Here is a 24,749-nt window from a genome sequence, read left to right as displayed (position 1 = left end):
TACTCTTTGGGTTTGGTTTTTCAACCACTTGTGCACCCACCTTATAGTCATTTTAGCTGGACCACATTGCCCTAGTTCGCTTATGACAGTGGTTTTCAACCTGTGGTCCATGGACCCAGGGGGTCCGCAGGCTGGGCCTAAGATTTCCAAAGGGGTCTGCGGCCCCATTTGAAATTTTTTTAGGGGCGTGCAAATGAAAAAAGGTCAAAAACTGGCTTCTGAGAATGTCTTGGGGGAAGAAAGATCATGTCTACGACTCCCCCGCATCCACCAGGCCAGTGAGTCTGTCGAAGAAGGAAACTTGATTGGTCTAGAGGTCCCCCTTTCAAGCTGTGAGCCTGTCCCAGCCTCCCAGACAGAGGTGCCAGGCTCATGCTACTGCTGCAGCTGTGGGCATGGCATTGGTGCCCGTCCCCAAGCAGCAGTGACCTGCAGTGATGCAGGAGGTGCCTAGCTGGTGAGCGACCCAGCAAAGCCAAGGCATCCCCAGCACCCTTGGACAGACCCTTGGGGCCTGCCTCTGTCCGGGTTAGAGGGAGAGGAAGCTGCTGTGGGCTTGGTGCCAAGGGCAGGGAGTACCTTGCTCCCCTTGCTGCTATCTTGCCACCATGGGGGCAGTGGGGTGGGCGAGGTGCCAACCTCATTCTTCCCTGCCTAGGGGGCCGTACCCGCTCCGGGACGTGGCTGTGTGATGCAGGCTGCCCCTCTGTGTTCTGCCTCTGCACCATTGGCATGATGCCTGGTACAGCCCCAGCCCCCATGGCCTTGGCTGCCCCCGGGATGCTGCGCAGCTCACCGCTCTGCCCCCCGCCAGCAGCCGCAAATTCCAGGGCATTATTTATGGACTCAGGGCACTGGGCTCCCCCTGCCTGAGAGGGTGTGTTTGGCATCCCAGAAATGCACTGCTTGCCTGCCTCCCGTGAGAAGGGAGAACACGTCAGGGAGGCTTCTACAGAGGCCGGTCCCTGCATTGGTGCGTCCCTGCCCCACCGCGCCCCCTGCCAAGAGACGGGGACTGGGCTCGGAGCCCTCGCTCCCGTCTCCTTCCTGCTGGGCTGTAGGTCACACACCTCGGTGTGTCCAGTGCTGTTTCTGCCGTTCGCGCCACCCGTGAAATGGAACCGGGCACCTGTCTAGTTCCCAGTGTTCCCAGTGTGTATCACCCACTCAGCTTGGTACCGTCGGGCATCTAACTGGTCTAGCAGACTGCAGGGCCAGAGAGAAAGGCCTCAGGAGAGCTCTGTGGCTGGGGGGCCCCAGGATTGGGATAGCAGGAGGCTTCGGGTTGGGATTGAGGGGCACTGGCAGAGCCGGGGGGGGCTGGGGTAGCAGGGGGCTGCCGGTCGGGATTGAGGGACATCAGTGGCGCTGTGTGGCTGAGGGGTCCAGGGCTTGGGGGAGCAGGGGTTAGAGGCGATTGTTCAGGCCAGCCAGGAGGTTCCCGAGGGGCTGCTGTGAGTTGGGGGGCTGGGATGCTGTCAGGTCAGGTCAGAGCAGGCCCCGAGGCCAAGCTCTTCAGGAAGTAGCCAGTGAGTGAGGGGCTGTTTGCGGGCAGGCGCGAGGGGCCCGGGGCCCTGCCTTCAGCGGGGTTGGGGGGCTCACACTGGGCCCTTGGAAATGGAGGCACCGAAGTCAGTTAACCCTTCTGCAGCCGTGGGTCTGAGGCTGTGCAGCTGGGCCGCCCCCCGCCCGGGCTGGGGGGACCAGCCCCTGTGGGCGAGGGGCAGGGTGCTGCAGCGGAGGTGGGCAGAGTGCGTGTGGGGGGGAACACATCACTATGACTGAGGGGAGGCATGGCCTGTGGGGCACAGCATAGCATGTCCTCTGAGCCCTGCCCTCCTGAGCCCTGCCCGGTCCCTGGACTGCTTCAGCCATTGGCATGGCACCAGTCTGTCCTGTTTAAAGAGCCGGCACCCCGTTGCAATGTCTGGGACCGATGCCCTCTTCCCTCCTCCCCCAGTTGCTTTTGGACCACATCAGCCAGCGCACCCTAACCAGCACGGCCTGGCGCTCCAGGGCAGGGGAGGCCGCGGCGTTTACACGTGTTTGCTGCCGCGTGTTTCAATGCCGTCTGGGCCGGGCTAGTCGGGGCGCGCTGGCTGACGCCACCTGAAAGGGCACCGCTGCCCCAGATCTGGCAGCTGGGAAGGCCACAGGTGTGGGGCTGGGAAGCACATGCTGCCATTTAAAGCCCAGTGACCCCCACCCCAACCCTCCACCCCCCCAGTCCCAGGGCAGTGGCGATTCAGAAAGGGTTCCCTTCCAGGGAAGGGAGAAGCTATTCTGCAGTGAGTAGGGCTGGTCCAGCCAGACACACCTACCTCTGGCACAGTGGACGGGGGTCGGGCGATCTCTTGCCGGCGTGTGCCTGCCGGTGCTTGCAGCCCCTGCCTCTTCGGTGTCATCTGGGACGGGTGCCCCCTGTCCTAGAGCGTTGGTGGAGGTGACGGGTTAGATCGACAGCAGCCCCACTGGCCCCTGCCCACGGCTTCGCTCTCAGCTTGGCTCACGCTCGCTGGTGCCCAGCCAGACGCTCCACATGTGCGCGGAGTAGGCGTCCGAGCAGCTGGATCCAAGGCCAACAATTGGCCCCTGCAGCCACCCGTCCTGTAACTCCGTCCCAGGCAGGCCAGAGTGGGAATGACCTCCCGAAAGCTCAGCCTGCTGGCCAGGGCTCCGTTCCCTGAACCCATCTTGCCGGCCCTGATTGCTTGGATGCCCCCTTGCCTGGGCCAAAAGTCAGCACCCGCCGCCTTTTTTCTTGTGCAGCCTCTCCCGCTGCGTGGCGTCTGCGGCGGGGTGGGGCACGTTGCGGCCGCGCTGCGCGTGGGCCGTCGGTCATTTGGGGCGAGCTGAGTTCTGCGCTCAGAGCCGGCGCTCGCCCTGCTGGTTCCATGCGGCCCGGGCACAAGGTGAACTCGGGGAAGTGCCGTGAATCCCTTAATGAGCTTGTGAGTTTAAATTCATCTTAAAAGGGACCTTTTAGGAGGCCGAGCCCCTGGGATCCCTCAGACGCCCCTTGTCGGGAGAGCTTGTGGGGGGCCTGGGTGGCAGATCTTGGGGGTTTTATGGTCATTTCCCCTATTGCTCTTCACTCCGGGGGGTTTCTCCTTCCTCAGGGCCTGGCGGGGAGGGTGTCCCTTGGAGAACTGCCCCTCTTTCCAAATGGCTGCCCTCCCCCATGGTTTTCAGTGGGGCCGAGTCTCCGCTTGCCCCCAGCTGTGGGGCTGGTTTGGGGAGGGCAGCTCTTGCCTGCTGTTCTGAGGGGAGCGAGAAAAGGGGGAGCTCGGCTGGCCCTAGCAATCGGTGGAGTTGATGTGAGATCCCAGGCACTGGCATCCTTGGCTGGCTTCTGCCAGGCATCCAAGGGGGGGGTTCTTCAAGCCTGACCCTAACCCCGAATGCCCTTGGTGCCCGGACAGCTGCAGCGTCTGGTGGGTGCATGCGACCCCCAGGACTGGTGTGGCTCTAGGCCCAAACGCCCGCTGAGCAGGGCCTGTGTCTGGGGCTGACGGGGAGGGGAGGCCTTCCTCAGTGGCAACAGGCATTGGAGACCGACTCCAGGCTAACTGGCCCCAGCTCAGACTAGCAGGATGGCAGAATGCTTTCCGAGCTGGCCTGGAGGCTGGCATAGTGCGAGGCAGCTGGGTGTGTGCAGAGGGGTTTGGGTTACCCACCCTGGCCGGAGCGCTGCCTCCCCTGGGGAGCTGGGTGGTGACGAGGGGGTTGGAGCCAACCACGGGAGAGCAGGGCTGGGCCGGGATCTGCCTTTGCAAAGTCCTGCAAATGGGTTTAGGGATCAGGCAGCGGCAGCCCCTGGGGATCGGGCACACGGGGGTTCAGAGACTCTTCTGGGGGTCCCGGGGAATGAGCCAAGGGTGTCCCCTGGGGCTGCACGAGTCCCTGACCTGGACAGCCGCAGCGTGAGCTGTGCAACTGATCTCCGAGCTGCGGCAGAGTCATTTGGGGAGGGTTGGCCCCCTGGCTTGTAATGGGAGGCTTCCATGGCACCGGTGCCGGGATGGAGACCCGGCAATATCACCCCTGGTTTGGGGCTGTGGTTTCTACGGTGCTGGCTCCAGGATGAGGGAGGGAGGGGTGCGGCGCTGGCTCCAGCTCCGGGATGCGGGGGGCCCGCAGCGCCGGCGCCAGGATCGGAGGGGTTCCTGCAGTGCTGTCGCCGGCTCTGGGATGGGGGGGCCTCCGGCACCAGGATGGGGCAGACCAGCTCTCGCGATATCGCCACCCCCACACGTGGAGGCCATGCCAGGCAGCCGTGTTTTTTCCTCGCTGCACCCGGCTCAAAGCAGCTGGGGCTGGAAGCCTCCGTTTACCCATAGGAGTGGGGGCAGTGCAGGGCAAACTCCCCCTCCCTCCCACACACCCGCCGGCTGTCTCTTGGCTCTGGGGGCCAGCTCAAGCCGGGAAGTGCCCCAGCCCATCTCAGCTGCAGGGGAGGAGGCAGTGCTGATGGTAAAGCCAGAGTTCCTGGGGACGGGGGGGCAGGCCTGGCCCCCGTCTGGTGGCATGGAGCCATCTGCATGCAGTGCGGCAGCCCTGAGCTTTGCCGAGCCGTCGCTCGCTCTTGTTTTGGCGTGCCCCAGCCCAGCCGGCTGCTGAGTTCAAAGCACCTGGGGAGGGCACGGCTCTCTGTCGGGGGAGGGAGGGAATGCTGGCTGTGGGCACAGGAGGCTGCAGGCTTCACCTGGGTCCCTGGCAAACACGTGCCCCGATGAGCCCCGCACACCCGCTCCCGCATGGGTGTGGGGAACCCCAGCTGCCCCAGCCGGGTGTGGGACCGAACCTGATTCAGCCCTTCCTCTTTCCCAGCATGAGTCCCTGAGCCCAGGGCAGGACGCGCCCGCACCGGCAGCGTTGGCAGTGGGTGAGACCGCAGGGAAGGCCCTGCTTGGAGGCTGCTGCTGGGCCAGTCTAGACGGAGGCCAAGCTCCCAGGGCTGGTTGGGGCGTCAGCGCAGAGACCAGCCGGTTCAGTGGCACGGAGGTAACTGGTTCGGCAGCCCTGACGCTGGCCACCAGAATGAATCACCAATCAGCCCCCCCAACCTGGCCCTGGCGCTGGCTGGGTTCAGCCCTGTCTGACCAGGCAGCAGGCACAGGCTGCACCAGGGCGGGCTAAGCCACGTGCAAGGAGCAGGCAGGACAGACTGGCGGGGCCGGTCTCTCCTGCAGACAGACGGACGGACAAGAGCGTGATCTCTCTGCTCAGTCTCTGAACTGCTCCATAGACCGCAAGGCCAGAAGGGACCATCGTGACGTTCTTCGAGTGATGGTCCCGGTTGTGTTCCTTGGAGGGCTGTACGCACACACCATGCGTCCGGCGGTGGAGAAGTGGAAAGCGGCAGTGTCCGGTGGGCCGCCCGTGCACCCTTGCTCCACCTCATGATTTCGTCTGACGTTGTGAAGGGCAGAGCGGGCCGACTGCGCCTTCTCACCACCACACGGTCCAGGTCGCAACTTCTGCTTTCCTCTTGTCTCTCTGTGATGCACTTACTAAAAAACATCTTTTTTGTTTTGTTTTTGTTTTTTTAAATCACACCTCGTTCGTTTTTTGTTATTTTAGTATTAGTGATAGTTTTCGGGTTTTAAGGACTTCAGGATGCTGTTTTTAGCGATCCCCACCCCAGGCTGAAGATGATGGGTTCGAGAGCTGCGTTTCCAACCCACGCTCGTTCTTGGTCAGCGACAAACGCCAAACGCTGCCTTTACTGCTTGAGAGAAGCCCACGTTGCTTCCAGGGACCGCATCTGCCTCTCCTGTTCCAGCTGTACCGAGGAAGGCCAGGCTCATGGAGGCTGCCATGAGGCTTCAGTGGGACCCAAGCCAGGGAACCCCCCTCTTCATTGGCCTGAGAAAACCCAGGACCACGCCTCCTACCGCAGAGACCCCCTCCGGTCCCAGTACTATGGGCCCCGTGCCAGGACCTAGTCATGAGGCAGAGAAGCAGGCATGGAAGCATGGCAGGCTGTCTTCCTCTAGGCCCCAAGAAAGATGATGCGCCTTCCACGAGCTCCAGCCAAGGAAAAAGCAGCATGATCCATGGCTCACAAGCACAATAAATCGCACAGATGTGTCGGGTCCGCTGCTTCCATCCACCGAGCCACCTGCCCCTTCCAAGTTGGCGGCTCTTAAGTCAAGGGAACCTTCAGTTCCGAGATGCTGTGCTGACCCTGCTTCCGACTGTGGAGCGCGTAGCGTTGACCCCAGGGAAGCTACAGTTGGTGCCTGGGCCTCATGAACTCTTTGCTTTGGAGGAGGCAAGGTCCCCACTTCTTCCACTTCAGTCGGGGCCTGGTTTTACCTCCTGGATTTACCTCCTTCGGGTTGTGTTTCTGCCCATTCCCCTACAGTTCATGTGGTTTCACCGGTACCACCATTCGAACCGGCATCCGACTTCCCGGCATCGGAGGATTTGGATAGAGGGGAGAAATCTGCCCTTCCTTTACCATAGATACAAATATCCAAAGGCTCTGCCGACTCAGTGGCAAAACCATCCATTTCTCTAACAAAGTAGCCACTGGTACTCCATTCCTTGGGGCCCTCTGCACCACACTGGTGATCCGTCTCTGGGCTGTACTGGGGGTCCTGGCCTCAGTACCCACCTTCAGAACCTTCCCATTCACGTGGGTGAACACACGACACGGGGACTTGGGCCGCTTGGGAGTCCAGCATGCACCTCAGCGTTCTGGAGCTTCGGGCGGTACGGAGGATGTGCCATGTCTTTCTCTCATCCGTTCACTCCCGTCACATTCTCGTCCTGTCCGATAACACCACCACCGTTTATTACGTAAACGAACAAGGAGACACACGGTCGGCAGGGCTTTGGGTGGAAACAGTTCGCCTGTGGGGTTGGTGGATCACCCAGAAGATCCTGTTGAAAGCAGTCTATGTTCCAGGGACGCAGGGTGTGAATGCGGACTCTGAGCAGGAAATTCGTGGAGCTCCACAACACCGTAGTCAGCGACGTTTTCGCCCAGTGGGGGACTCCAACCAGGGACCTCTTTGTCTCCCATGCCAACAGCAAATGCATCAAATACTGCTCCAGAGTGGGCCTCAGTTCCCATTCCCTCGTCATCCACTGGTTAGACCAGACCAATTACACAGCAGGAGTCCCCCGCTACCACTCCTGCTGCGTATCTCCACAAGATCAGGCGGAGAGGGCCCCAGTTATTCTAATCACCCCCTTTTGGCCTCGCCAGTTCTGGTTTCCCCTCCTTCTCCACATCTCAGCAGGTCCCCCACTTCCACTGCCAACATCTCACATGACACAGGCAAGATCAGGAGATGCTTTGTTACCCAAATAACAAATATTACAGGATCTTATTAGGGGATAAGGCAACAAGCCGCATTTATTGTGAACACAGAAACTTCTGTAGATAGTATCAAAGAAAAGAAAAGTATCACCACTGCAATAATATCAATATTGTACTTTTAAAGAAACAGTATCAATAATGCAACCACTATGGAAACAGTATTAACATTGTATTAATATGATTACAGAGATTTTGTTTGATAAAATATTCTTTGTTGACACGTTTCAATGGATATTTTCATTCATATTCACATACACACTGACAGACGCACACAGACAGGGAGACAGACAAACATACATAAAGGTCCCACAGATGTTATAGTTACCGGCCTCTTGGTGCTCGTGGTAGTCACTGGCCAGGTGACTAGAGCACGAGGGTGAGGAGCAAGGTCCTGCCGATGCGCACCGGTACTCCTGGCTGGTGTGATGTTGTAGACCTGAACCTTCAGCCTTCATTTTTCTGTCCCATTTTATAGGGAAAGGACCCCATGTCAGTCTATGGGTTTTGCACTGTCATGGTGCAACTGCCCTTGGTGTGATTTTCAATCACCCACATTGTTGCAAGCCTGATTAGATTTTGTCCTTTGAAGTGTGCTGGCTCCAAAGTCATCAAGGTGGACTCCTCTTCGGCCATTTGATCATCTTCACTCCTTTCTTCTTTCCTCAAGCGTGTTGGGTGAGGCTGGTGTTTTCTTCATGCCTGTTTCAATATCCCTCACTCAGACCAATTGTTTAATCACTCTCCCTGGCTACACCCATCTCAATTGCTCAGCCATTCACACTTCAATCACTCAGTGCCAACTCCTAGCTGACATATTATTTTTAAGGCACACATTATTTTATATTTGACAGTGTTTTTCACAATTAGATGATAGATTCACTACATTGCACAGTGTAGACTTAACATTAATAGGTAAAATGGCCAGTGGATGTCGTACAGACCTTTACAAACACTCTTAACATTATACAAATAGAACAGTAAGAGTCAGTTTGAGGTTTTAGCTTTTGATTTAGGCTGAAGTGCCCTTTAGTAGAAAAAGGGGGGTGGTGGTGTTATGGCTCTGTTCTGACATACATTTTAAAAGCAAGATTTTGGCCAACAGCTTCACCTTTGAGCTTGGGGCATCTTCGCTAGAGCGGGACTGTCCGTCAGCAATACGAGACATCCTCTCTACTAGCAGGAAAGAGTCCGCAAGGCATTCCTGTCTGGCCCAGTGGAAATATTTCACTTCTGGGGCCTGACAGAGGGGTCTTGCCCAGAGGACGTGACATTCCCCTTCTTCCGGACTACCTTCTGTCCCTGAAGGCGTCAGGACTCACCCTCAATTCCATGCAGGGAGGCGCATAGCGGCTCTTTGTGCTTTCCACCGCCTTGTGGAAGGACACTCCACGTTTACACGTCCATTGAACTAGCAGGTTTCGGAAAGGCCTCCTTCGAACCTATCCCACCCGTTCAACCTGTCGCCCTCCAATGAGATCTCAAACTCGTCCTCCCAACTTCAGTGAATTCGCCCTTCAAACCTTTTGGCCTCGTGCTCACTGTCTCTCCTTTCCATGAAGATCACCTTCCCGGTAGCTATTACTTCTGCGAGACGGGTAGGCAAACTGGGGGCCAGGATGGCGGACTCCCCTTTTACCACATTCTGCATGGACGAGGTTTCTCTGTGTCCGCATCTTTGCTCCCTGGACATCCGCAGAGCATTGGCCTTCTACCTGCCGGAGACAAGATCCTTCAGCAAGTCCCCTGGGCTGTTTATCGCAATAGCTGAACAGATTAAGGGGCAGGCCATCTCCACGCAGAGGATCTCCAAGTGGATTTTGGGGTGCTCAATGCTCTGCTATCGGTCGTCGGTGCTGTCCGCGCTCCTTGGGGTACAAGCCCGTTCCATGGGAGCGCAAGCATCACCTGCCACTGTGCTTCACGCCGTACCGCTTTCAGACATGTGTAGGGCGGCCACGTGGAGCTCGGTGCACGCCCTTGCTGCTCATTACGCCTCGGGGCAAGACTGTGCAACAGACGCCTCGTTAGGCGCGGCTGTCCTTTATTCGACAGCTCCGGCATCTTCCTCACTCCTGCCTCCAAACTAGATACTGCTTGTTAGTCCCTATTGTATTCCACTGAGAGTGATTATCACTCGAAGAAGAAGAAGAGGCTATTTACCTGGAACAGGAGGATCTTCGAGATGTGTGGTCCCTATCTGGATTCCAGTCCCACCCTCCTTCTCTTCTGCTGCAGATCTGTTCGATTTGCAGCTGAGAAGGAACGGAAGGCGCGGTTGGTCCATCCCGTCCCACTCTTTATGGCCTTGGACAAAACCATGAGGCAGAGGAAGGCATGAGTGCAGACCAACGGACACTACCACTTTCAAATTCTCTGGCTACGGACGCATGGCGCCTGCGTCTAACCCTCAGTGGGATACAGATAGCGACCACCACCTCGGAGAGTCTCCGGTTAAAGTATTCGTCCCCAGACGTCGGGGGTCCAGTGTGAGACGCTGCGGCCCGGTGTGCAGAAGTGCTCACGGCTGGACAGTGACATCACTAGGAGCTGGGCTGTGAACACACAACATGATATCGCATGCCTACTCTGGGAAACCGGACCCAGGCGTGTCCCATCAGGCACCCAACCTTCGTGGACGCTGGTGAGAATTCTGGCTTGAATCTCTCTGTGCCTCCATCCTGCACTGTATCATGGGGATAGTGTCGCCCCCCCCACCTCACGGGGGCTGAAGCTAAATGGCTTCCCCATGGCTGTGGGGCCCTCTGAATCTAGAGTGTTGAGCACCGGAGAAAAACCCCGAGGAAACGAATAATTCTGTCTTCAACGCAGCGTTTACCTTGTGCTTCAGGGCTTCGGCCGGCTGGGGTCAGGAAGGGGTTTTTGTCCCTGGTGTATTCTGGGGTGTTTTTTATCGCCTTCCTCTGAAGCATCAGAGGTGACCAGGCCTGGAGATGGGACGTTGGGGGGGATGTGCCGGTGGAGAGGTGGTATGGAGCATTCTCTCCGGCAGATGGGTGGCTGGCTGCTTCTGGCTCCCATTCTCAGGGTCTCACTGATCGCGCTATATGGGGGGCGGGGAAGGAATTTTCCCCAGGTCAAAGTGGCAGGGATCTCTGGGGGGGGGCGTTGCCTTCCTTTGCAGATGTGGGTGCTGGTCACTCGTGGGTATATCTCACGCAAACATTTCCCTGCCGTTGCAGGGGCCTCGGGCACCGGTGCCCCTCAGTCCTTCCCTGCTCTGCCTGTGGCACATAATAGTCCAGTCTCCTGTGGGTTTCCTTTACTTTGGTTTCAGTCCAATTGTTGGGTTGGTGTGTGGGGACCGGGGGGCTGCGATGCACCGGGGGTCAGACTGGCTGAGCTGGGGGCCCTTCTGGCTCCACGCTCCATGACTGATTTGGGGACAGAGCCGCAAACAAGACCGAGGCCTGGCATCGGAAGAAGATTGTGTTGTTCCCTGGGCCTCCGCCACCCTGAGGCAGGGTCCTGTGGAAAGCCCACATGTGCTCCCTGCGTTAGAGACCGGGTCCGGAGGCAGACACACGAAGGGGGCCGAATGGGGGTTCCCGGGTGACCTCCACGCCGGCCTTTCCCACCTCTGGAGCGTTTGATTTTGCAGCAGTATGGCTCCTGTGCTGTTGTTCCTAGTAACTGACTATAGGCCGGGCCTGGAATGAGACAAAGGCCTCCAAACCTTCCGGTCTCTGTCCCCATGGAGAGCCGAGTCAGCACAGCGCCCCGGGCGGTGCATTCCCATTGTTTCCCATGATCCCCACCCTCTCCGGGAGTGCAAGGGGAGCAAACTTCCCGGAGGCGCTGGCTGGGACGTTTGGCATGTGGGATGGGTGAGACCCAGGGGAGGGTGGGGATACCTCCAGACTGGGAAGTTACGTTGAGTTCCTCACCCCGGCTGCGCACCAGCCCACTACAGCCAGCAGCCGGGGAGAAGCACCTCATCAGCTGGGCGTGACATGACAGCAGCAGCATTTAAGTCGTTGTCATTAGGCTTCAGAGTTAACCCCCTGCTGGGCTGGCTGGGGGAGCTCACCCCTCCCCGTGTTCAGGCTGCCAGCGGGCTCAGGCAGAAGTCGCAGCCCTTGATGCACATCCTGGGAGCAGGAGACCTGGAGCTGCGCGTCCCCAGCCCGCGGAAGCCTGGGGCTCAGCCCCTGGGAATCCAGGCCCCCCACGGTTGGTGAAGACTCAGCCACGTGGCTCCCTGGCCCGGGGCATGTGGTTTGGTTAGACTAGGGGGGCGTCTCCACCACCACGGGCTGGGGGGCGAGGGCATTCCCTCCCGGCAGGGGCCAATGCTTGATGCCTCAGGGCAGGGCAAATGCCGTGCTATAGGTTGTTACCCCAAGTCCAGGGCCGTGTTAGGGCCATGGGGTGCTGTGGGCTGGGCCTCCCCCAGGGTCGGGGGGAGGGGAGGGTGCCCACCCTGTGGGGCTGTGAGGTGTAATGGGCTGCGCCCCCTGCAGTGTCAAGGTGAGGGGTGCCTGGCCTATGGGGCTGTGATGTGCTGGGTGCTGAAGGGGGGGGGGACCGGCCTGCTGGGCCCTCCGTGGTGCTGGGAGGGGGGGCTCCCAGCCTGCAGGGCTGTGGGGTCCTGTTGATTGGGCCCCCCGCAGTGCCAGGGTGGGGGGTGTCCAGCCTGCAGGCCGTGCTGCCGGGACCAAACCCCTCTGAGCGGAGTTCATTAATGCCATCGTCTCCCTGGGGGAGCACGGGCCCCTGGCTGGGCCCAGTCCCCCTCGCTGCCAGACTGGGGGGACGGCAGCTTTGTGAGCATGGGGCTTTCAGGGAACCTTTGTGGGGGGGGGGGGAGCTGGGAGGGGCTCAGGCTGGGATTTGGGGGGGCCTTTACTGCACCGATACAGGGAGGTTGTAACACTGAGGGGCGAGGGGTGCGTGGGGGGATGGCAGTCCCTGTGCGGGGGCAGTGGCAGGTGGAGGGGCTGTGGGGGGCCAGTGGGGGCCAGTGATATGACCCAGGAGACACTCTCGCTGTCTGGACCCTCCCGGCACTGCTCACTGCCTCCTGCTCCTCCCCTTGCCCCTGCCCGGCCCGGCCGGGTGCAGCTGCGGCAGGAGGGAGAATCGATCGAGTCTCCTTGAAGCTGCAGCTCCCGGGGGCCGGCGTGGGCTGCGGGACACGGCAAGGGCAGCGACTCCGAAGAAGCTGGGCTCGGTGCCACCCCTGCGGGTGGCCTCTCCTGCGGGGCCTGCTGCGCTCCCCTCCTTCCCCCCGCCCAGCTGCCCACCCCTGCCCCTCCAGCTGGGCCTGGAAGGGGCGGCTGGGCCCGACCCCAGAGCTCAGCGCGGGGCTCCAGCTGTTGGGCCAGGCTAGACACGCGGCACATTTAGCTCCATCCGGGCATGCCTGGTCCGGGAGATCCTGCCAATCCCATTCCCACCCGGCCGGTGCCCTGGAAGGGGCCTTGGGGGGTGGGGCGTGTGGAGGGTGTCTCCCCACCCCCACCCTCCCTGTTGGCACGGGTGGTGCACCTTCATCCTGATGCAGGAGCCGGTTGGTTCTGGTAGCAGAGTGACCCCCACCACCCAACCCCGGTGGGTCTTCCTGCTCAGCCGGGCGCAGGGCACTCGGGGCTGGGGAAAGTATCTGGCTGGGGTGCCTGGCCCCGCACACTCCTCTGCTGACTTATCCCAAGTGTTGTGTGTCAGCAGCCCAGCCCAACCTGCACCAGCTCCAGGAGGGCAGTGGGGGCTAGTGGTTGGAGCAGGAGGGGCTAGGAGCCAGGACTCCTGGGGTCTATCCCCGGGTCTGGGAGGGGAATGGGGTCTGGTGGCTGGAGCAGCAGGGGCTAGGAACCAGGAATCCTGGGTTCCCTCCCTAGGTGTGTGTGTGGGGAAGGGGGCGCGTGGGATGCAGGACTCCTGGTTCTATTCATGGCTTTGGTCCAGAGCCCCCTGTGACCTTGGGCAAGCCCCTTCCCTTGTCCGGGTCTAGGTTCCCACCTGTGCAATGGGGAGAGTCCCCAGCTGGGGGCTCTGCTGGGCTGTCCCCAACCCTGGGAAACTTTCCAAGGGCCTGGTGCCCCTCTTCCCGCAGTGCCCAGTGCCCCCCTGCCCCCCCCCTCCCCCGGTGATGCTGCCTCTCTCCCCGCAGCCCCTGGCGACCCCTTGTCCCCTGGTGACGCTGCCCGTCTCCCCACAGCACTCCAGCCTGGCCAGCAGCCGCTCGGAGAAGGGCTCGTCCTGGTCCAGCCGGTCGCTGGGCGCGCGCTGCCGGAACTCCATCGCCTCCTGCACCGACGAGCAGCCCCACATCGGCAACTATCGGCTCCTCAAAACCATTGGCAAGGGGAACTTCGCCAAGGTCAAGCTGGCCCGGCACATCCTGACGGGCAGAGAGGTGAGGGGGTGGCCGGGGGGCAGCGCTATGGGGGGTGGAGAGCTATGGGGCCCCCATGGGACACGGTGGCAGGTGATGTGGGGGGGCCATGAGCAGCACTATGGGGAAGGTGGGGGCTGTGGGGGGGCCATGGGGCAGCACTATGGAGAGGGCGGGGGATGTGGGGGGTCTCTCTGGAGTAGTGTAAAATGAGGGGGTGCACAGTAGCTCTGTTATGCCCAGAGGTGGAGGGGGGCACAGGTGGGTTCTCCAAGGGGGGCACTGGGAAGAGGGGGGGAGGCTGAGGCGTAAGATGCTGCTGGGGTATAGGGCAAGTGCAGATGGGGCAGAGGAGTGGAGGGGCATATGGGGCACAAGGAGGGAAGTGGGGTGGCGGGGGCACTGAGCGCCGTGCCCCCTCCCCCCCCCCAGCCAGAATCTGAATTGTTTGTAGGTTGCAATAAAAATCATCGACAAGACACAGCTGAACCCCACCAGCCTCCAGAAGGTGAGCAAGGATGGGGGGCCAGGGCCGACTACCCCCCCGCTTCCGGCAGGTGCTGGCAGCCCCATGCCCTGGGGAGGGGGCACTGCCCAGGCTGGGGCTGCCCTGCCCCGGGGGCTGGGTTGGAGGTAGCCAGGCCTGGGGTTGGCGAGAGGGGCAGCAGCTCCAGGCCCTTCTTGATGGGCATTGCCCCCCGCTGGCTGCCCGCAGCACAGCTCCCGTGCCAGCGGCTGGGTTCCCAGGCTCCACAAAGAGTGTATTGTGCTGCGGGCCAGGAGAAGGGGGGGGGGCTCCGGCCCCAGCGCTTGGGTTCCCGGTGCCACACGGCTTCCTCACCGTGCTCCTGCCGTGAGCTCGGGTCCCATACCCAGCGCCCCCGGGGCACCTGCCCTGCTTGACACCTCTCCACCCAGCTACCACGGGGCACCACCCTGCCTGGCACCCGCCCTGCTTTCCCCATCTACCCCAGGGCACCCGCCCTGCTGTGACCAGCCCCTGCTCCTGTCCCCCCACCCCAGGACACTAACCTCCCAGCCCCGCCTGCCTGCCCCAGCCCCTGGCACTGACATATCCCCCCCCCCCCTTAAATCACTGCTCTAATTAGTGCCCAGAGGCCAGGCTGGTTGCTGTGGTAACAGGCATCTCCCCCACACCAGGGGCTGCTAATTAGCCTTGGATTCCCAGGCCATAGTTGCTGCCTGTGGGGAGCAGATTAGAACAGACCCCGAGCCAGCCAGTCCCCTGCCATGGGGCTGGATGGGAGCTGGCCCCCCAGAGGGGAAAGGCCCCGTGTCTCATTCCCTGCCTCTGTCCCACCCCAACCAGCCACTCCCCTGCCCTGGGGCCGGATCGGAGCTGGCCCCCCAGAGGGAAAGGCCTGGGCTGGAGGTGGTGGGGCAGGCGAGGAGGAACCGTGAGGCTGTTTGTTTAAAAAAAAACCCCAAACCCCCGTCTCTGTGCCCCCTGCAGCTCTTCCGGGAAGTGCGGATCATGAAGGGCCTGAACCATCCCAACATCGGTGAGCCGGGGGGCCAGGGGGAGGCTCTAGCGCGCCGCACATGTGGGCGCAGAGAGGTTCTGGTCGGTGGCAGCCCGGCCGCGGGCGCGTCTGCCATCTCCCAGCCGGCTCCAGGGCACCCGGGAGCACAGCGGGTGCTGGACAGGGCAGAGCTGTGGGGGGAGCGAGGGGCAGAGCGAAGGCAGGTGACTGTGCAAACCTTCCCCGAGTATTTCCAGATGTTGGGAGTGGGTCACCTCAGCCACCTCCCCCCCTCCCTTGCCCCGGCTGCCCGGGGTAGGAGCTCCAGGGCTCGGGGAATCACTGCAGGACCTGGGCACCGCCTGGCACCAAAGCGGAGGGGTTTGCTTGGGAATGTCCTTCTTTTTGCCATACGAGATCAGAACCGTCTCTGCAGTGTCGTAGCCCCCCCCTCCCAGCCCCTCCCCACAACACCTCCCCACAGCTCTCTGGAAGGGGTCCGTGCTGTGCTGCGATGGGCGTTTTTGGAGCTACCCCTCCCCATCCCACGCAGGGGGGGCGAGCGGTGCTGCTCCATCCACACTACCCGGAGCTGAGGGCGCTGGGACTTGCACAGGGAGCAAAGAAGCTTCCAGCCCCACCATAGGGGAGACCCCCGACCAGATCCCCAGCGGCGGGGTACCCCGTGGGCTGTGCGGGCGGGAGCGGGGCTCGCTGGGCGATGCCGGGGGGCTGGACTCTGACCCGTGCCTCTGTGTTACAGTGAAGCTGTTTGAGGTGATCGAGACGGAGAAAACGCTCTACCTGGTGATGGAGTACGCCAGCGCTGGTGAGAACGTCCCCCCTGCTCCCTCATGTGTCCGCACCTGCTCCCCCAGGCCTGTGCCCCTGGCCTGCCCGCAACCCCTTTGTGTGTCTCTGCCCCACCTGGAGCTCCGGACCCCTCTGCATCACCGGCTTGTACACCCCCTCTCTGTATAGTGCTGGCATCCCCAGATCCCGCTGTGCCAGCCCCCCTCTGCCCGGCTCGCCTCCAGCATTCTGTGGGCTGCAGCCCCACCCAGCCTGCCCTCGGACCCTCTGAGCTGCCCGTAGCTGTGGGAGCCAGCCCGGCCCAGCACCCTGAAAGCTGCTCCAGCATTCACAGCCTGGGGGGATTGGCAGGTGTGGGGAGGAGGCAGGGGCCTGCCTGGCCTGTCCCCGCCCCCTCCTGATCGGGGGCTCTGCTCGTTTCCCCCCACCCCCGGCTGCTAAAATTATCCTCTGCCAGCTTAAAATAATCCCAGCCACCGGCCCCCCTGCAGGTGCCACCCACCCAGCAGCTGCCTTCCTGGTGCAGGCTGGCACTGGGAGCTGGGGGGGGTGTACACACATTCCCCCCCCATTCCAGCGGCTCCATGGGCAGTTCCCATCTGTGCCTGCAGACTGGTGCCACCCGGGCTCAGGCTTATCCCAGACGCACTTGGGTGGGGCAGTGCCAGGGAGAGGGGTGGGGGGCACGAACCCCCGGTGCTACCAGCCTGGCTCTGTCTAGGGCTTTGCCCAGCTTATCCGGCCCCTGGGCACTTTCCCCAAAAGTGGCCGCGTGGGTCTGTGTGGGGTCTCCATGCCCCCGTCTCCTGCTGTAATGGACCCCCGGTGGGAAAGCTGCATTCATGGGGCTGGGGCGGGGAGGCACACCTGCCCAAAGCCCCGTCACCCCAGCCTCCCTCCTGGCTTCGAGTTCCCTGGCACTGCCCCCCACCATTTCAGACTACTCCTGACAGGCCCCCCACCTTTCCCCCCCAGGCGAAGTCTTCGACTACCTTGTGTCTCATGGACGGATGAAGGAGAAGGAAGCCCGGGCAAAATTCAGACAGGTCAGGACAGAACCTGGAGAGGGGAACGGCTGGGAGCCCTGCCCACCCCAGCTGGGGGTGCTGTGGGGCGTGGGGCAAAAGCACCAGCTCTGGGGGGGAGCTCCCGGCTATTCCTGCCCAGGCCTCTCCCAGCTGGGGGCGCTGTGGGGCACGGGGCAGGAGCGCCGGCTTTGGAGAGAGATCCTGGCTACTCCAGCCCCAGCCTCTCCCAGCTGGGGGCGCTGTGGGGCACGGGGTGGGAGTTCTCTGGTTTAGCCCCAGTTCCCGGGGCTGACGGCTGGGCAGTGCGGTGGGAAGCTGGGAGCAGCACAGAGAAGCCTCTTCTGCCACGCCTGGTCCCCCCTCAGCCCCAGAGGGACAGAGGGTCTGTGTGCACAGTGGTGGGGGCTGTGGGCTGTGTGTGTGCGTGGGGGGGGGCTGTGTGTGTGCGTGGGGGGGGCTGTGTGTGTGCGTGGGGGGGGGGCTGTGCAGCTCTGGGGGGAGCTGGCTGGCAGTGGTGTGTTGCTGGTCCTAGTCTGTGTGGGGGAGGCCGAGTGGTGTGTGTGGAGGGCAGGGGAGCGATGTGGGGTGTCAGTCTGTGCTGCTGTCCCCGTTGTGTGGGGGGCAGAGCAGGGGGCTAAGGGCTCCATGCTCCCTGCTGGGAGCCAGCCCAGGAGACCCACGGTCCCACCTGGGGTGGGCGCTGCCTTCCCGGCCCTGGATCCCTGGCAGCAAAGCACTTGCCGTAAAGGGGCCATTCCCCTCCCGGGGTGCAGTGGGGGGAGCGGTGGGGGGCAGAGGGGGGCATCGGTCGCTTCGCTGCCCTCACCGCCGGCTCTGCCCTCAGATCGTCTCGGCCGTGCACTATTGTCACCAGAAGAACATCGTGCACCGAGACCTGAAGGTGAGTCTCCCCCCGCCCCTGCCCTGGGCACTGCCCGAGCATCCCACCCCCCCCACCAGGTAATCCCCCCCCCCCCACCAGACAAACACCAAACCGGAAGGTGAGAGCCCCTTTCTGCCTCCGCTCAGGCCCGCTCCCAGCACCCCACAGCCCCCACTCCTTCCTAGGCACTTCCCTTCATCCTTCCCCGCCCCACCCCCCTCGCTGATGTATCCCTGCTCCCCCACAACTGTGGGGCATGGCCGAACCCTGCCGTGCCCCCTCCCCACCCCCATCCCCGGCCGTGGGAACATGGCTGTACCCTACCGTGCCCCTCTCCCCATCCCCCCCAGGCGGAGAACCTGCTGCTGGACGCCGACGCCAACATCAAGATCGCCGACTTCGGGTTCAGCAACGAGTTCACGCTGGGCTCCAAGCTGGACACGTTCTGCGGGAGCCCCCCCTACGCGGCCCCCGAGCTCTTCCAGGGCAAGAAATACGACGGGCCCGAGGTCGACATCTGGAGCCTGGGCGTCATCCTCTACACCCTGGTCAGCGGCTCGCTGCCCTTCGACGGGCAGAACCTCAAGGTGGGGGGGGGGCCACCGGGGGGAGGGCGTGGGGGTGGGGAGTCCTGGGGGGATGTGGGGATGGCGGGGTGCCTGGGGAGACATGGGGGTAAGAAGACAGGGCTCTGGGCCACTTTAGCCAGGGGCAGGCTGGCTTCATCCCTGCCCTTTCCCCATGGGGAGCTGTCGCCTGGACACAGAGCCAGGGCCCGGGGGACCCTAAAGCCCCGCTGGGCAGAGCCCAGTCCCTGCCTCATGTTGGAGCTGACCCCCTCCCCTTGGTGTGGGGCGGGGGGCGCGGAGAACCCTTTGCTGCCAGCTGCTAGCCAAGTCCCTAGGGATGGCTCAGCAGGTCCCGGGCAGGCAGGGAGGCCTGACACCACCCCACTGCACCCCACAGGAGCTGCGGGAGCGCGTGCTGCGAGGCAAGTACCGCGTCCCTTTCTACATGTCCACGGACTGCGAGACCATCCTGCGCCGCTTCCTGGTGCTCAACCCGGCCAAGCGCTGCACCCTGGAGGTGAGTGCCCGCGGGGAGGGTGGCAGGGTGCCCCGGCGTGGGCGGCAGGGTGCCGCAGGGCAATCTGCCCAGGCAGCTGACGGGAGTTGGGACTTCATGGCGTCTCCCTGTCATGGATCCACAGGGGCTGGTCTATGTCCCAGCCTGTGCCCAGTCCGTGACCCTTTTTAGTGGGCCGGGCCGGTGGCCTCCAGGTCTGAGAGTCCTGCACCATCCCTTTCCGGGCGGGATGCTCCCGGGGAGTTGCCACAGCCACGCTGGTCACCTCTGCAGAACGAGGTAGCCGAGGGCTGGGGAATCTGCCCCCTGCTGGTGCTAGTGTGAACGTCCCGGCCACTGGGGCTCCCCTTGGCTCTCCAGACCCTCCATTGATCTGGGTCGGTTTTGGCCCGTCTCGAACAACCCATTGGCCCCCCCTAGACAGTGACGGGACATGAGCCTCCTGGCCCCACCTCTGCCGTAGCTGTTTAACCCTTGACACCCTGTGCGGAGCAGTGCAAAGCCGGAGGGAAACTGAGGCACGGAGGGGCATCATAACAATATTACCAACGTTCCCATTTCCTCACCTCCCCCTCCCCCCGCTCCTGTGCTCTGTGGGGCTCCATTTACCCAACCCCCAACTCTGTCCATGGAGCTGGGACCCCATCTTTGCTCTTGGCTCCACTCTGTGCCCCCCCCTTGCCCCAGTGGCAGCAATCCCCGGGGGGCTGAGCTCTCATTAATGCCTGCGTGGGGCCCTGCCTGGCACCATCTCCCCAATGACTGTAATTAGTGTAATTGACTCAGGGGATAATTACAAGGTGTCTGGGACCCAGGCAGGCTCCGTGCAGCCCCCACAGAGCTCAGCTCCCTGGACGGGCGGGGCCTGCAGAGCCAGTGGGGAGTCCCCGGGGCTGTGCGGCTCCCGCAGGCCCATGGGGGGGCGGCCAGACTCCCTTCCCCACAGCATCTCTAGACAGGCAGCACGGACAGGGCCCAAGCGCACTGGAAGGGGTACACTGAGACCTTTGTCTCTGCTCCTGGTCTGCGGCCCTCTCGGGGGGTGGGGTCTGGCTAGTGAGGGGCGTCTGTACCCCAGCGGGGAGATACAGGCTGTGTCCTGTGGGGGTGCCGAGTGGGGAGACCTGGCCCCTGTCCCAGTGGAGGGGGTGAGGAGTGCCTGGCGGGGGGAGACACGGCCAATGTCCCGGTTTTGTGGGGAGGTGAGGGGTGCCCGGTCTCGATACGCAGCCCCCATCCCGGCAGGGAGGCCTGAGCCCCCCCCCTCCCCCCCAACTCATCCCTTCTCTCTCAGCAAATCATGAAAGACAAATGGATCAACATGGGCTACGAGGGCGACGAGCTGAAGCCCTACAAGGAACCCGAGGAGGATTTCGGGGACGCCAAGCGCATCGGTGAGGGGGCCCAGGGCTTTGCTGTGCTGAGGGGTCATCACCTGGGCCCCGATGGCAGTGGGGGGGACAGTGCTGGGTCTGTTAGTGGGGGGCATTTGTTCACAGACCCTGTGGGTTTGGGGGGGGGCGTCTGCTTGGCACCACCTTGGGGGAGGGCTACTTGAATGGACCCAAGCTGGCTGGGCGTCAGGGGCAGAACAAACCCATGGCCCCACGGCCTGGACCCATGGCTGCCCCATCCCCATCTCCCCAGAGCAGCTGTGCACTGGCTCCCCAGGGCCAGGACATGGCACCTTCATCCCAGCCCCCACAGGGCTTAGCAGTAGGTGGGCAAACGGGCCAGGCGTCTAGCCTAGGGGACGCAAGGCTTGCGCCGTCGGGCGGGAGCTGGGCACTGGGTGGGGCCTGCCCGCGGGTGGGGTGGCGTCTGTGCCAGGTGTGAATCCAGCCCTTCTCTCCCAGAGGTGATGGTGGGGATGGGATACACCCGTGAGGAGATCAAAGAAGCCCTGAACAGCCAAAAATACAACGAGGTCACGGCCACCTACCTCCTGCTGGGCAGGAAGAATGAGGTGAGTGCGGGCCGGAGGGGTGCCTGGGGTCTGATGGAGGTGGGGGGAGCTGTGGGGAGCAGGGGGGGGTAGTCATGTGATATTGAGGGGAACTGTGAACATAAGAATGGCTACACTGGGTAAGACCAATGGTCCATCTAGCCCAGTATCCTGTCTGCTTCAGAGGGAACAAACAGAACAGGGCAATCATCGAGTGATTCATCATGTCATCCAGTCCCAGCTTCTGGTTGTCAGGGATTTATGGACACCCAGACCATGGGGTTGCGTCCCTGACCATCTTGGCTAATAGCCATTGATGGCCCTATCCTCCATGCACTTATCTCAGTCTGTTTTGAGCCCCATTATAGTTTTGGCCTTTACAACATCCACTGTCAGTGAGTCCCACAGGTTGACTGTGCGTTGTGTGATGCACTTCCTTATCTTTGTTTTAAACCTGCTGCTTATTAATTTCATTGGGTGACCCCTGGTTCTCGTGTTATGTGACGGGGTAAATAACACTTCCCTATTCACTTTCTCCGCCCCAGAAATGATTTTATAGACCTCTGTCATATCCACCCTTAGTCATCTCTTTTCAATTCCAATCTTTCTAATCTCTTCTCACGTAGAAGCTGTTCCATCTCCCTCATCATTTTTGTTGCCCTTCTCTGTACCTTTTCCAATTCTAATGTCTCTTTTTTGAGATGGGGTGACCACATCTACACACAGTATTAAAGGTGTGGGCGTACCATGGATTTATTTAGTGGCATTATGATATTTTCTGTCTTGTTATCTATCCCTTTCCTAATGGTTCCTAGCACTGTTAGCTTTTTTGATGATTGCTGCATGCTGAGCAGATGTTTTCAGAGAACTGTCCACGATGACTCCAAGATCGCTTTCTTGAGTGGTAACAGCCAGTTTAGACCCCATCATTTTGTTTATATAATCGGAATTATGTTTTCCAATGTGCATTATTTTGCATTTATCAACACTGAATTTCATCTGCCATTTTGTTGCCCAGTCACCCAGTTTAATGAGATCCCTTTGTAACTCTTCGCAGTCCGCTTTGGACTTAACTGTCTGGAGTCATTCTGTGTCATCTGCAGATTTTGCCACCTTACTGTTTACCCCTTTTTCCAGATCATTTATGAATGTGTTGAACAGTGCTGGTCCCAGTACAGACCCTGGAGGGACCCTGCTATTTACCCCTCTCCATTCTGAAAACTGACCATTTATTCCTACCATTTATTTCCTGTCTTTTAACCAGTTACTGATCCAGGAGAGGACCTTCCCTCTTATCTCATGACTGCTTACTTTGCCTCAGAGCCTTTGATGAGGGACCTAGTCACAGGCTTTCTGAAAGTCCAAGTACACTATATCTACTGGATCACCCTTGTCCACATGCTTATTGACACCCACAGAGAATTCTAATAGATTGGTGAGGCATGATTTCCCTTTAGAAAAACCATGTTGACTCTTCCCCCATCATATCACATCTATGTCTGATCATTCTGTTCTTTATTATCGTTTCAACCAATTTTCCTGGTGCAGAAGTTAGGCTCACTGGCCCGGAATTGCCGAGATCGACTCTGGAGCCTTTTTAAAAAATTGGTGTCAGATTAGCTATCCTTCAGTCACCTGGTACAGAGGCTGATTTAAGCGGTAGTTCATATACCACAGTTAGTAGTTCTGCCATTTCACATATGAGTTCCTTCAGAACTCTTGGGCGATACCATCTGATCCCGGTGACTTATTTCTATTTAATATCAATTTGTTCTAAAACCTCCTCTCTCCACACCTCAATCTGGGACAGTTCCTCAGATCTGTCACCTGAAAGGAATGGCTCAGGTGTGGGAATCTCCCTCATCTCCTCTGTAGTGAAGACGGATGCAAAGAATTCATTTAGCTTCTCCGCGACAGCCTTGTCTTACCTGAATGCTTCTTTAACACCTTGATCGTCCCATGGCCCCACTGATTGTTTGGCTGCTTCTTGCCCCTAATGTACTTACACATGTTTTGCTGTTAGTTCGTGTGATTTTTGCTACTTGCTCTTCAAATTCTTTTTTGCCCAGCCTAATTATCCTTGCACACTTGCCTTGCCATTTCATGCTCCTTTCTATTCTCCTCAGTAGGATTTGACTTCCAATTTTTAAAGGATGCCTTTTTGTCTCCAGCCACCTCTTTTACTCTGTGGTTTAACCATGGTGGCATTTTTTTTATGGTCCTCCTACTGTTTTCCTTTGTTTGTTTGTTTTTTGGTGGTGGTGGGGGAGTACATATAGTTTGAGCCTCTATGATGGTGTTTTCAGCCAGGGTGAAATGTGCCAGTGACGCCGAACTCGGAGGGTCAGCAACCACACTGAGCAACAGCCAGTTCCATGCCCCGTGGCCAGATCTTGGCTGCAGGAGTCAGGGGCTGGGGCTGGCACAGGAGAGCCAGGGCTGTCATGTCTGTTCCCCAGCCTGTGATCAGTCTCCTGGGAGTGACCTCTTTAGCAGGCCAGGCCCCGAGGATGCCCCCAGTTCCTCAGGGCCAGGCCCGGAGCCTCCAGGACTGCGAGACTGGGCCTTGGGCGCCAGCGACCCCGTCTCCTTGCGTGGGCTCTCCGCAGAGAGTCCAGCCCAGCCAGCGCCCTGCGGAGCCCTGCACCATCCCCTCCGGGCGCGATGCTCCCAGGGAGCGTCACAGCCATTGCCAGCAGCCTCTGCAGAGCCAGGCAGCCGCCCTGTGTTAGCCCCTGGCTCCCACCTCTGACCTGCCTGGGTCAAAGCAGACAGGCCGAGGCTAAGCCAGCGCCCTGAGGAGCCAGCTGAGCTGGGATGGCTCCCTCCTCCACCCCTGCCTTTGCTCCCCCAGGTCCTGAGCTCCTCCAGAAGGTAGACGGTCTCCCAACCCCTGAGCCCTGGTTCCCCTGGCTCGCCTGCCGGGTGACCTGCTGTTACCTGCTATGCTTCAGTCCCTGGGTGTCTGTTGGTCTTGCTGGAGCCTCTGTTGATCTGGGTCAGTTTGAGCCAGTTCTTCCATGGCTGTGTTTGGTGCCCCAGGCAGCCAGGTGCCGGCCCCCACCCCAAATTGTTAACCCTTTTGCAGCCACTGGGTAGCCGGGCACATAAACACTACAGAACATTTCCCCTTCGTCACCAAGGTCGACTCGGGGGGGGGGCCCATGGCAGGATCTGGCCTTGCTCTCCTCTCTAAACTGGACCAGCCCCAGCCCTGGATGGGTGGGAGCAGCCCAGGCCTAGCAGGGCGTGGACCACTGGCTGGCATGATCATCGCGCACCAGGCTGGGCTCTGGATTTTCCCAGGCTTGGCAGGGCCGGGAGCCAGCTGTAGGAGGCACCCCGGGATCGCTTTCCACCTCTGGCCTGCGTCACCCAGCCTGGACTCCAGCCAGCGCCCAGGGGCAGAGCGGGGCTGGCCAGGCAGGGGTAACGGGTGCCATCTCTTGGCAGGTGGAGGGGAGCGAATCACGCACAGGCAGCAGCCTCTCCCTGGCCCGGGTGCGGGCACCCAGCGAGGTCTCCAATGGCACCAGCAAGTCCTCCTCCCATAGCAAGAGCCAGCGCAGCTCCTCCACCTACCACCGGCAGCGGCGACACAGCGACTTCTGTGAGTGGCAGGGTGCCCCACTCAGCCCCTTAACCCCCGGCTCTGAGACCCCCGGATCCCCAGTGGGGCGCCAGGGTGAAAGGGCAGCTGAGTGCCAGGTGCTGCCTGGGGGTTCTGGGGCGTTTGGGACAGGGGTTGGGGTGGGTAGTGGGGAGTTCGGGGAGAGGGGGTGAGGAGTGGGGGGCTGTGGGGAGTTCAGGGGGAGAGGGCAG

At 60.9% G+C, this 24,749-nt stretch overlaps 1 protein-coding gene across 3 annotated transcripts in view; it reads left to right on the top strand.

Moving 5' to 3' along the window:
• Positions 1-24,749, top strand: part of MARK4 (microtubule affinity regulating kinase 4) — a 35,547-nt gene that overhangs the window by 4,539 nt on the left and 6,259 nt on the right. For 2 of the 3 annotated variants that reach the window (XM_067556497.1, XM_067556499.1), the window contains exons 2-12: positions 13,512-13,709; positions 14,143-14,196; positions 15,163-15,211; positions 15,936-16,001; positions 16,961-17,031; positions 17,858-17,914; positions 18,247-18,483; positions 18,863-18,982; positions 20,277-20,376; positions 20,839-20,948; positions 24,381-24,537. In XM_067556497.1, coding sequence (XP_067412598.1) covers positions 13,512-13,709; positions 14,143-14,196; positions 15,163-15,211; positions 15,936-16,001; positions 16,961-17,031; positions 17,858-17,914; positions 18,247-18,483; positions 18,863-18,982; positions 20,277-20,376; positions 20,839-20,948; positions 24,381-24,537 — 1,219 coding nt within the window. The remainder of the gene's footprint in view (positions 1-13,511; positions 13,710-14,142; positions 14,197-15,162; positions 15,212-15,935; positions 16,002-16,960; positions 17,032-17,857; positions 17,915-18,246; positions 18,484-18,862; positions 18,983-20,276; positions 20,377-20,838; positions 20,949-24,380; positions 24,538-24,749) is intronic. The other variant, XM_067556498.1, reaches the window with a different exon arrangement.

Source organism: Emydura macquarii, unplaced genomic scaffold (genome assembly GCF_026122565.2).
Source record: "Emydura macquarii macquarii isolate MOO-44397 ecotype Brisbane River unplaced genomic scaffold, CSIRO-AGI_Emac_v2 contig_1790, whole genome shotgun sequence".
Lineage (NCBI taxonomy): Eukaryota > Metazoa > Chordata > Testudines > Chelidae > Emydura > Emydura macquarii.
Note: the sequence above shows the minus strand (reverse complement) of the source record. Positions and strands in the feature narration are given on the sequence as shown.